This window comes from Megascapheus bottae, chromosome 14 (genome assembly GCF_031878675.1).
Source record: "Megascapheus bottae isolate mThoBot1 chromosome 14, mThoBot2.hap1, whole genome shotgun sequence".
Classification (NCBI taxonomy): domain Eukaryota; kingdom Metazoa; phylum Chordata; class Mammalia; order Rodentia; family Geomyidae; genus Megascapheus; species Megascapheus bottae.
In genome coordinates, this window is record NC_143522.1 from 52,192,841 (window position 1) to 52,205,214 (window position 12,374).

Below are 12,374 nucleotides of genomic sequence, written 5' to 3' on the forward strand. Positions count from 1 at the left end.
TGCTCTAAGAAGTTTTGAGTCAATAAGCATCAAATGCAAAATCAACTCTAAAAATAAGATGTAAGCTGGACAATGTGGCTCACGCCTGTAATCCTAGCTACTCAGGAGGCTGAGATCTGAGGATCTCAGTTCAACGCCAGCCTGGGCACAAAGTCTGTGAGACTCTTATCTCCAATTAACCACCAGAAAACTGAAAGTGGTGCTGTGGCTCAAATTGTAGAGCACTAGCCTTGAGCTGAAGAGTTCAGGGATAGAGCCCAGACCCAGAGTTCAAGCCCCATGATGGACCCAAAGAAGGAAGAAAAGAAGGAAGGGAGGAAGAAAACTCCTTTAGTATAGAGTGTGACATGTGTTCCCTTTTCCTTTCACTTCCAGGTTGTCCTCAGATGCTCAGAAATTCACGAGTGTTGATGCCAAACGCCACTAATGAGCCATCGCAGCTGAGGGCAGAGGAGCCATGGGTAACCACAGCACTGTCAGCGAGTTTGTCCTTCTGGGGCTCTCAGACGCCTGTGAGCTGCAGATGCTCATTTTCCTGGGCTTCCTCCTGACCTACCTCCTCACACTAGTGGGAAACTTCCTCATCGTGGTCATCACCATCATGGACAGGCGTCTCCACACCCCCATGTACTACTTCCTGCGCCACTTTGCCATCCTGGAGATCTGGTTCACTTCAGTCATCTTCCCCAAGATGCTAACCAACATCCTCACAGGATGCAAGACTATCTCCCTCGCAGGTTGTTTCCTCCAGGTGTTCCTCTATTTCTTCCTGGGTACCACAGAGTTCTTCCTGCTGGCAGTGATGTCCGTAGACAGATATGTAGCCATCTGTAAGCCTCTGCATTATGCCACCATCATGAGCAAGAGGGTCTGTGTCCAACTCGTGCTGTGCTCATGGATGGCAGGATTGCTTCTCATCTTTGTCCCAACCCTCCTCATTTTGCAGCAGCCATTCTGTGGTCCCAACATTGTAAATCATTTCTTCTGTGACAACTTTCCACTCCTGAAACTCATCTGTGCAGATACAAGTCTGATTGAATTGCTGGGGTTTGTCATTGCCAACTTTAGCCTCCTGGGCACGCTGGCTGTGACTGCCACCTGCTACGGTAACATTCTCCACACGATCCTGCACATCCCCTCAGCCAAGGAGAGGAAGAAAGCCTTCGCCACCTGCTCCTCCCACATCATTGTTGTGGCTCTCTTCTATGGCAGCTGCATCTTCATGTACATCCGGTCAGGAAAGAGTGGGTATGAGGACGACCAGAACAAGATGGTGGCATTACTCAACACTGTCGTGACCCCAATGCTCAACCCCTTCATCTACACCCTGAGGAACAAACAAGTGAAACAGATATTTAGGGAGAAGATGAGCACATTTCTCTCATAAAGCTGTGGAATAAATTTTAGCCAGATACTGATGGCTCATGCCTGAAATCTGAGCTAGTCAGGAGACTTCAGATCTGAGGATTACAGTTCAAAGCCAGCCTAGGCAGACAAATTCATGAGATTTTTTTTTTTTTTGGAGGGTCATGGGGCTTGAACTCTAGGCCTGGGCACTGTCCCTGAGCTCTTCAGCTCAAGGCTACTACCCTACCCTTGAGCCAAGCCCCACTTCCTGTTTTCTAGAGGTTAATTGGCAATGAGAGTCTCAGGTCCTTTTGTACCCGGGCTGGCTTTGAACCCTGATCCTCAGATCTCAGCCCCCTGAGTAGCTAGGATTTTAGGCATGAGCCACCATGCCAGGCAAATTCATGAGACTCTTACTATCACTGCTCAGCCAAAAGCCAGAAGTGGAGCTATGGCTCAAGTGGTAGCATTCATAAATATATTTATCCATTTATAAGGACAATGTATCCTGATCAATGTCACTTCTCCCATCATGCTCCCACATCTCTCCCAGTCCAGCCCCTCCCCTCAAGGTGCCTAGTTCCATGTTCACATATGTACATTGAATGGAAGGACTGGATGAGCCCATCACTCCCTCCACCCCCACCTTTGTCTGCCCTACAAGCCCCACTCCCCAACAAAACATGATGCAAATTCCTAGTATTCATTTATACAATGAAATCTTGTCAGCCTTAAAAAGAATAAAATTAGCGCGGTGCCAGTAGCTCACGCCTGTAATCCTAGCAACTCAAGAGACTGAGATCTGAGGATCAGAGTTCAAAGCCATCCCAGGCACAAAAAAATCTATGAAAATCTTATCTCCAATTAACCACCAGAAAACCAGAAGTGGTGCTATGGCTCAAGGGGTAGAGCACTAGCCTTGAGCTGAAGAGCTCAGGGACAACACCCAGGCCCAGAGTTCACACCCCATGACTGACTGACAAAAAAAAAAAAAGAATGAAATTACAACACATATTGCAAAGCAAGAACCTCAAAGAGATGATGCTACATGAAATAAGTCAGTCTCAGACCAGTATGGTGACTCACGCCTGTAATCCTAACTACTCAGGAGGCTGAGGATCAAGGATCAAAGCCAGGCTGGGCACAAAAGGACCTGAGACTCCTATCTCCAATTAAACTCTAGAAAACTGTGAAGTGGGGCTTGGCTCAAGTGTAGGGTGGTAACCTTGAGCTGAAGAGCTCAGGGACAACACCCAGGCCTAGGAGTAGGGCAGCAGCCTTGAGCTGAAGAGCACAGGGACAGCATCCAGGCCTAGTTCAAGCCCTATGACCCACAAAAGATGAATGAATAAATAAATAAATAAATAAATAAATAAAATAAGTCAGGGCCAGGAGTTTGGCCTAGTGGTGGAGTGCTTGCCTAGCATGCACGAAGACCCAGGTTCAATTCCTTGGTACCACATACATAGAAAAAAGCCGGAAGTGGTCCTGAGGCTCAAGTGGTAGAGCTCTAGCCTTGAGAAAGTCCAAGGACAGTGCTCAGGCCCTGAGCTCAAGCCCAGGACTGGCAAAAAGAAAAAAAGTCAGTCTCAGAAGGAATGTTAGTACCTGACTCCACTGGTGTGAGCTACCAGGATGAGTCAATTGCAAAGTAATGAAGAGTTATTTTTTAGTGGATGCTGGGTTTCAATTGGGAATAGTTAAAAAAAAAAATGTGGGGGACCAGGAGTGTGGCCTAATGGTAGAGTGCTTGCCTAGCATGTATGAAGACTGGGTTCAATTCCTCGGTACCATATACATAGAAAAAAGTCGGAGGTCATACTGTGGCTAAGTGGTAGATCTCTAGTCTTGAGAAAGCCCAAGGACAGTGCTCAGACCCTGAGTTCAAGCCCCAGAGCTTGCAAAAAAAAAAAAAAATGTGGAACCAGGTAATGGTCATAACTGCACAACAATACAAATACATTTAGTGTCACTGAACTAAATAAATAAATTTAAATGATGTCTATGTTCTGTATATTTTAGCACAATAAAAAGTACCAGCCTTTTTTGGCTTTCTGACCAGCACCATGGCAGTCGGCAAGAACAAGCGCCTTACAAAAGACGGCAAAAAAGGAGCCAAGAAGAAAGTGGTTAACCCATTTTCTTTTTTTTTTTTTTTTTTTGCCAGTCCTGGGCTTGAGCTCAGGGCCTGAGCACTGTCCTTGGACTTTCTCAAGGCTAGAGCTGTACCACTTGAGCCTCAGCACCACTTCTGGCTTTTTTCTGTATGTGGTACCAAGGAATCGAACCCGGGTCTTCATGCATGCTAGGCAAGCACTTGAACCACTAGGCCAAACTCCCGGCCCCTGTGGTTAACCCATTTTCTAAGAAAGACTGGTATGATGGGAAAGCCCCGGCCATGTTCAATATCAAAAATATTGGGGAAACACTAGTCACGGGGACTCAAGGAACCAAAATCGCATCTGATGGCCTCAAGGGTCGGGTGTTTGAAGTGAGCCTTGCTGATCTGCAGAATGATGGAGTTGCATTTAGAAAATTCAAGCTAATTACTGAGGACGTTCAAGGCAAGAACTGCCTGACCAACTTCCATGGCATGGATCTCACCCGAGACAAAATGTGTGCTCCATGGCCAAGAAGTGGCAGACCATGATTGAAGCTCATGTGGATGTCAAGACTACAGATGGTTATTTGCTTCCTCTGTTCTGTATTGGCTTTACTAAAAAAAAGCAACAATCTCCGCGTGACGCGGAGACGCCGCGCGCTTCCAACGTGGCCGGGGTTTGACGCACTCGGCACCAAACTCCTTAGACTGCAAGCAAAAGAAATCAAGATCGAGATCTGGAAGCAAGAAGAACATGCTAACCTTACCTCATGGTGCTGACAGGTTTGGTGGCTTAGTCTTTCCAGGACCACTGTCTGTTCAGGAAGACTGGATTAAGCATTTAAGCACTTACAGCGACACATTGTAAACGCTAATCTTCCACGGACTGGCCTGGCATGGTGGAAGTCACATACAGAAACCTCATTTTCTCTACTAATGGCAGAAGCAGCTTCATAGAACCAGGAAACCTTTCAAATAGCAAATTTGAATTGGATGTATATTTGAAATTGTCTTTTTTTTGGTAAGCCACGTTAAATTATCCATTTATAAATATTAAAGCAGGAAAATGGGGAAAAGGGAATTACACTGACATCAGAGCAAACTGAATAATTAACACAGTAAGTAGTCTATATATTTTATATAGGGGGAAGATGTGTTTTTAAAGTTTGTGAAGTTGGTTCACTGGGTTTGCTCAATAAGCAATCTTACATTTAAGAGCCATTTATAAACTGTTACCCATGGAACCTTATAGACAGACTTACAGGAAAATTGTGTTTTCTGCAGTGTTACCAGACCCAAAACTCTGTGGATTCCCCACAAGACTTGCATAGAAAAACAAGATATTATATTTTGTTTGTATTTAGTGTTTTGTATAATACCAGGAACTGCTAACTAAATTCACTCAATGTAGGGCATTAAATAATATGTACATCATATTTTGAGACTGTTCACTCAAATAGGGCAGAGTACTATTCTAACTAGATGTGGGGTTTTTTTGGTTTTTTGGGGGTTTTTTTTTTGGCTAGTCCTGGGCTTGGGCTCAGGGCTTGAGCATTGTCCTTGGACTTTCTCAAGGCTAGCACTCTACCACTTGAGCCTCAGCACCACTTCCAGCTTTTTGCTATGTATGTGGGGTACCAAGGAATCGAACCCATGTCTTCATGCATGCTAGGTAAGCACTCTACCACTAGGCCAAGCTCCCGGCCCCAATGTGTGTTTTCTTTTTAAATCACATGGAACTGTTTTTTTTATACTAAAAAGTGGAGGGAGATTTGTTTAAACAAGTATTTCTAAAAGAAATCTGTACATAGTTCTGGAAATTATTTGTGGTAAGGAAATAGTCTTTACTCCAGTTGCATTTCTCAGATGATAAAGTGGTGCATCCATGCTACCTCCTACTTTGTCAACAAAGATGCTATTACCCTTTCCATTTTTGTATCATAATAGAGTTAAAAAAATCTAATGTTCTTTATGGCAAGACATCTTTTTGTTAACAGATTTGTTTCTCTTTAATATTTTCCCTAAAATTTGACATGCTTATAAGGATAGGTTTGCCTATTACTTTATTTAACATTGTAGAAATGTTAAATATTGATGCTCACTACACAGTTTAGAATAGGCTTTCTCATTTATATTATCTTCCAAATCTGATCAGTTAGCAAAACTTAATACACAAAATATTTCTACATATGATGATATGTTTACAATTTAAATTTAGAACTTGTTTTGGATGTGATTATATATACAAAAATTGTGTAACACTATGCTCATGCTAAGAACCTCCATAAAGGAATTATTGAAATAAATGTGCTGTGAGGAATGGGAAAAAAAACTGCAACAATCAGATCCGCAAGACCTCATTGCTCAGCATCAGCAGGTCCGCCAGATCCAGAAGATGGTGGAAATCATGACCCAAGAAGTGCAGACCAATGACTTGAAAGAAGTAGTTAATAAGTTGATTCCAGACAGCATCAGGAAAGACATAGAAAAGGCTTGCCAGTCTATCCACTTCATGATGTCTTCGTTAGCAAAGTGAAAATGCTCAAGAAGCCCAAGTTTGAATTGGGAAAACTCATGGAGCTTCATGGTGAAGGGGGTAGTTCTGGAAAAGCTACTGGGAACGAGACTGGTGCTAAAGTCGAGCGAGCTGATGGATATGAACCACCAGTCCAAGAATCTGTTTAAAATTCAGAGTTTTATAATGACAAATTGAAGGCCTATTTGTGAAGAAAAAAAAAAAAAGTACTGGCCTGAAGGGGTAACAATGTCCAACAAGAAATGTGGGCCAGGAATGTGGCCTACTAGTTGAGTGCTTGCCTAGCATGCACAAAGAGGCAGGTTCAATTCCCCAGAACCACATACATAGCCAGAAGTGGTGCTGTGGCTCAAGTGGCAGAGTGTTAGCCTTGAGCAAGAAGTATCCATGGAGAGTGCCCAGGTACTGAGTTCAAGCCCCAGGACTGGCAAAAAAGAATTTTTTTTGAAAATCAAAAAAGAAAGAAATGTACTTACTACCTTATGTATGTGACTGGAACCACCTCTGTACATCACCCTGACAATAAAGTTAAATTAAGAAAAAAAAAGTACTGGTCACCAGTGGCTCACTCATATAATCCCATCTACTCAGAGGGCTGAGATCTGAGGATTCACATTCAAAGTCATCTGGAGTAGGGAAATCCATGAGACTCATACCTCTGATTAACCAACAAAAAGCCAGAAGTAGAGCTGTGGCTCAAGAGGTAGTGTGCTAACCTTGAGCCTAACAGCTTAGTGACAGCGCCCAGACCCTGAGTTCAAGTTCCAGGACCAACACCAAAACATAAATAGTTAAATAAATAAATAAATAATGAGAATAATTTGAATCCTGGAAAGAAATGCATCAGTTGACACATTACCTTAGCACCTTAAAATCCCAAGCATCCATTACCTAATGTGACCAGCTGGATGCTTCATTCGGCCTCCAGGACCCACACAAAGCTGTATTTAAGGCTAGACTGTAGTCATCTCACTGATGGTCTTCCAAGCTCACTCGTGTGGCTGTTGATGGGCCTCAGGTCTCATTAGCTGATGAACAAGCCATGTGTGTATAGCTTCTCAATAAGACAGCACATGATGCAATGGCTGGTATTCTCAAAATGAGATACACACACACACACACATTGAGGGCAATACATGGAGGCAGTGGTATCAGGAAGTGAGAATCACTGAGGCAGTCTTATGAGAACTATGTTGGTCTGCTTTTTTGCTTACTTATTGGAAATGGAGTCTCAGACTTTGCTGCTTGGACTGACTTCAGATGATGATTCCTGAACCTCAACCTTCTAGGGGCTATAATTACAGTCATGAGCCACCCATACTCAGCTTTTCTTCCCCCTCTTCCCTCTTTTTTTGTCAGTCATGAGGCTTGAACTCTGGGCCTGGGTACCATCTCTGAGCTCTTCTGCTCAAGTTTAGTGCTCTACCACTTGAGCCACAGCATCACATCTGGTTTTCTCATGGTTAATTGAAGATAAGAACCTCACAGATGTTCCTACCAGGAATGGTTTTGAATCATAAGCCTCAGATCTCAGCCTCCTGCATAGCTAGGATTACAGATGAGTCACCAGCACCCGGTTTTCCCCCTATTGTTAATGATGGAAACAAACAAAAAATCTAAACCCGGAGCTAAGAGTTTGGCCTAGTGGTACAGTGCTTGCCTAGCATGCACAAAGACCCTGGTTGGATTCCTCAGTACCACACACATAGAAAAAAGGCGGAAGTGGTGCTGAGGCTCAAGTGGTAGAGCTCTAGCCTTGAGAAAATCCAAGGATAGTGCTCAGACCCTGAGCTCAAGCCCAGGACTGACAAAAAGAAAAAGAAAAAAAGAAAGAAAAAAAAAAAGCCAGAAGTGGTGCTGTGGCTCAAGTGGTAGAGCTCTAGCCTTGAGAAAATCCAAGGACAGTGCTCATGCCCTGAGCCCAAGCCCAGGACTGGCAAAAAAAAAAAAAAAAAAAAAATCTAAACCCAAAACTTCTGGAAGAATCACTTATTCTTGCCAGCTTTGTATCTCTCCTCAAACTTGACCTTGGCCTCCAATTGGGGCTCACATTTAAAACCTGGATCTCCCACAACTTTCCTCTAGCACCCCATCTTCCCCAGTTTCTCCCATTTACCCCCCAACCCTCCCATTTACCCCCCCATCAACTTTCTTTTTTTAATTTAATTTTTAGCACTTATTTTTCTTTTTTTTTTTTTTTTTGGTCAGTCATGAGGCTTGAACTCAGGGTCTGGGTGTTGTCCCTGAGCTCTTCAGCTCAAGGCTAGTGCTCTATCATTTTGAGCCACAGCACCACTTCCTTAAATAAAAATTTCAACTCAAAACTGTGCTATAAAGCCAGGAGCATGGCCTAGCGGTACAGTGCTTGTCTACCATGCACAAAGCCCTGGGTTCAAGTCCTCAGAACCCTACATACACAGAAAAAGCCAGAAGTGGTTCTATGGCTAATCTTGAGAAAGCCAAAGGACAGTGCTCATGCCCTGAGCTCAAGCCCCAAGTCTGGCAAAAATAAATAAACAGTTATATAGCTGGGCACTCGTAGCTCACGCCTGTAATCCTAGCTACTCAAGAAGCTGAGATTTGAGGATCATGGCTCAAAGCCAGCCCAGGCAGGAAAGTCCATGAGATTCTTTTTTTTTTTTTTTTTTTGGTGGTGGTCATGGGGCTTGAACTCTGGGTCTGGGTCTGAGCTCTTCAGCTCAAGGCTACCAACCTCCCCTTTGAGCCACAGCACCACTTCTGGTTTTCTAGTGGTTAATTGGAGATAAGAGTGTCACAGATTTTAGTGCCTAGGCTGGCTTTGAACCTTGATCCACAGATCTTAGCCTCCTGAGTAGGTAGGATTACAGGCATGAGCCACCGTGCCTGGCTAGTCCATGAGATTTTTATTCCAATTAACCACCAAAAGGGCAAGCAATGGCTCAAGCAGTAGAGCCCTAGCCTTAAGCTCAGGGACATCACTCAGGGCGAGGAGTATGGCCTAGTGGTAGAGTGCTCGCCTAACATGCAGGAAGCCCTCGGTTTGATTCCTCAGTACCATATACACAGAAAAAGTTTCAAGTGGTGTTGTGGCTCAAGTGATAGAGCACTAGCCTTGAAAAAGCTCAAGGACAGTGCCCAGGCCCTTAGTTCAAGCCCCAGAATTGTTTTAAAAAAAAAAAAAAGATATAAGCTAGTTACAAGAAGTATGTTAGCCAGTTTTCTGTTACAGTGACAACAGCTGATACAATCAACTTATAAAGAAAGAAGGTTTGCTTTGATTTACAACAATAAGAAGTAATGGTCTTAAGCCTGACTCAGTGGCTCACACCTATAATCCTAGCTACTCAAGAGGCTGAGATCTGAGGATCAAGGTTCAATGCCAGCCCAGGGACTAAAGAATGTGAGACCCTTATCCCCAGCGTTCAAGCCTCACAACCAACACACACACACACACACACACACACACACACACACACACACACAGAGAAAATGGTCTCAGTCCATGGTCAGTTGTCTCTTTGCTCTGAGCTGTGCAAGTCCGTATATGCTTACCTCATGGTGACATGGTGAGGAAGAGGACAACAGAAAAGCTAAGATTCGACCATTTCAAGGGTGCAACCCCAGTGACCTGAAGACTTCCCCTAGACCCTGCCTGTTCAAGGATCCACCAGTCTCAGTAGCATTGCTCTGAGGAGCACTCCAAATCCAAACTGGAGCTAGAGGAAACATCAAAATGTAAAAGAAAGAAATGACAATAAAAGGATGATGAAAAATACTCCAGAAAGATATTATCCAACTTTATCTCAGGGTCATTGGCTTATTCCTGAAATCCTAGCTACTCGAGGTTGAGATCTGGAAGATTGAGGTTTGAGGCCAGGCCAGAAGGAAAAGTCCTCAAGATTCCATCGCCAATTACCAGCAAAAACAAAACAAAACAAAAGAAAACAGAGTTGGAGTGTGACTCAAGTGATTGAACATCTGCAAGAAAGTCAAGTGATAGCATGAGGCCCTGAATTCAAATGCCAGTAGAGGACTGACAGGAATCTTCTTTGTTCTCATAATTCCATGTTGCTCCTCTCTCAGCTCAATTTTTTTATGTATCCAAAAGACCCTTATATGAAGGACCTGCCTCTCCCTGCAGCCCATTCTTTCTATGTATCCAAAGATGGAATATGAAGGATTGATCCCCACACATACCCTGTTTTCCTAGGTGCATACAGATTACCAGGCAGGCCACAGCACAGAAGCCTGACTCCAGCAGGGCAATATATCTAAGCCCAGCTATAAACATTCCATCATGGGCCCAATAGAGAAACCCCCACCTCCCTTCACCTAGTGGCTTTCCCATTCACCTCTGCCTTCTTGCTTAAACCCATAAAATCAAGCTCCTGTCTCAGCTCAGACAGTCTCCAAGCTCTCCAAGCCCGCAGGCAGGAATCCTACTCTAGCTCCATATAGAAGATGGAGACCGCCTGTTTCCTTCCTTTCTCCTCCATTTTCCTAACAAGGGCAGGGAGAGAGAAGAGGGGAGGGGGAGAAGGAGGGGAAGAGAGGAGAGGAAGGGAAGAAGAGGACAGGGAAATAAAATTAAGAGGAAAAAAAGGGGGGCTCTATTCCATGCCCCCACCCTTGATTCTAGACAATGATTGTCTGACCAATAGAATACAGCAGAGGTGAAAATGTACCAGTGCCAGTCCCAGCCTTAACAGCCTAACAGTTTCTACCCTGGGACTCTTAGGAATGCTTACTCTTGGAACACAGCCACCATTCTGAGGGGAAGGCAAAAAGGGCCCACGGAGGGAGAGCATGTAATTATGCAGCCAATACCCCACTGAGCTACCAGCCAACAGCCATCATCAGCTGCCAGACAAGCAAGTAAACAAGCTTTGACAAGATTACAGTTCCTCTTTCCTCTGCCTCAGCCTAGGAGTTTCCCAAGCTTTCCATAGGGGAGAAAACCAAGCTGGCCCATCAACTACAGATTACCCTGCTCAAATTACAGCTTCTTGCACCAAATAAATGACTACTGTTTTAAGGCACTCATTGTAGGGTGATTGCTCTACATTGACAGCTAACTGAAACATTCTATTCTTACATGGCTATTCCAGAGAAGACAAAGAAACCAGAAGAGGCAACATATAAACACACTATCTTAGTTCATTCTTTTTTTTTTTTTATCATTCCTGGGGCTTGAACTCTGCCTGTGCTCTGTCCCCCAGCTCTTCAGCTCAAGGCTAGCACTCTATCACTTTGAGCCATGGCACCACTTCTGGTTTTCTGATGGTTAGTTGGAGACAAGAGTTTCATAGATTCATGCCGGGCTGGCTTTGAATTGTGTTTCTCAGATCTCAGCCTTCTGAGTAGTTAGGATTTCAGGCGTGAGCCACCACTGCCCAGGCTCTCTATCTCAACCTGTGCTACTCTATCCCAACATCTGAGATTGGATTCTTTTTTTTTTTTTCTTTTTTGCCAGTCCTGGGGACTGAACTTAGGGCCTGAGCACTGTCCTTGGGCTTTCTCAAGGCTAGAGCTCTTCCGTTTGAGCCACATCATCACTTCCAGCTTTTTCTATATATGTGGTACCTAGGAATCAAGCCCGGGGCCTTCGTGCATGCTAAGCAAGAACCCTACTAGGCCAAACTCCCATCCCTGAGATTGGATTCTTTATAGACAATTCACAAAGCCAGTCTCACAAAGACAAGTATCATGTTTTCCCTCATAAATGGCAGAGAGAGGATGGTAGGAACAGAGGATAAAAAGGCTAAGAGAATTTGATCAAAGTATATTATGAAACTTCTTTGCATAATTAATATAAGCTAATGAAAAGAGACAAAAATAAATAAAGGGTAATAGTGGAGGTGAATAAAATCATAGTACATTGTATTCATGAACAAAAATGTACACTTTATACAATTAATATATGCTAATCTTTTTTTTTTTGCCAGTCCTGGGGCTTGAACTCAGGGCCTGGGCACTGTCCTTGGACACTTTTTGTTCAAGGCTAGTGTTCTACCACCTGAGCCACAGCACCACTTCTGGCTTTTTCTGTATATGTGGTACTTTTGCCAAGTTATTACTCATTGTAATCTTTGTTCTTTTGATGGATTTTTTTTAGCTCTTTTCACATTCTATATACTAAATCTTTTTTTTTTCCCCCATCATGAGATTTATCTCTGGGCCTGGGCATTGTCCCTGAGCTCCTCAGCTCAAGGCTACTGCCCTACTCCTTGAGCCACAACACCACTTCCAGTTTTCTGGTGATTAATTGGAGTAATTGGAGATAAGAGTCTCATGGACTTTTTTTTTTTTTGCCGGTCCTGGGCTTGGGCTTAGGGCCTGAGCACTGTCCTTGGACTTTCTCAAGGCTAGCACTCTACCACTTGAGCCTCAGCACTACTCCCGGCTTTT

At 43.8% G+C, this 12,374-nt stretch overlaps 1 protein-coding gene and 1 pseudogene across 1 annotated transcript; both read left to right on the plus strand.

The window, feature by feature from the left end:
* Positions 1-457: 457 nt before the first annotated feature.
* Positions 458-1,387, plus strand: Or6j1 (olfactory receptor family 6 subfamily J member 1). The gene has a single exon (XM_090344174.1). The coding sequence runs from the start codon at positions 458-460 to the stop codon at positions 1,385-1,387; it is 930 nt and encodes a 309-aa protein (XP_090200300.1).
* A 2,026-nt stretch (positions 1,388-3,413) lies between these two features.
* LOC150055274 (small ribosomal subunit protein eS1-like) lies at positions 3,414-6,141 on the plus strand (annotated as a pseudogene).
* Positions 6,142-12,374: the final 6,233 nt, after the last annotated feature.

Coding starts and splice junctions, on each gene's coding strand:
- Or6j1 (XM_090344174.1), top strand. CDS start 458: ATGGGTAACCACAGCACTGTCAGCGAGTTTGTCCTTCTGGGGCTCTCA.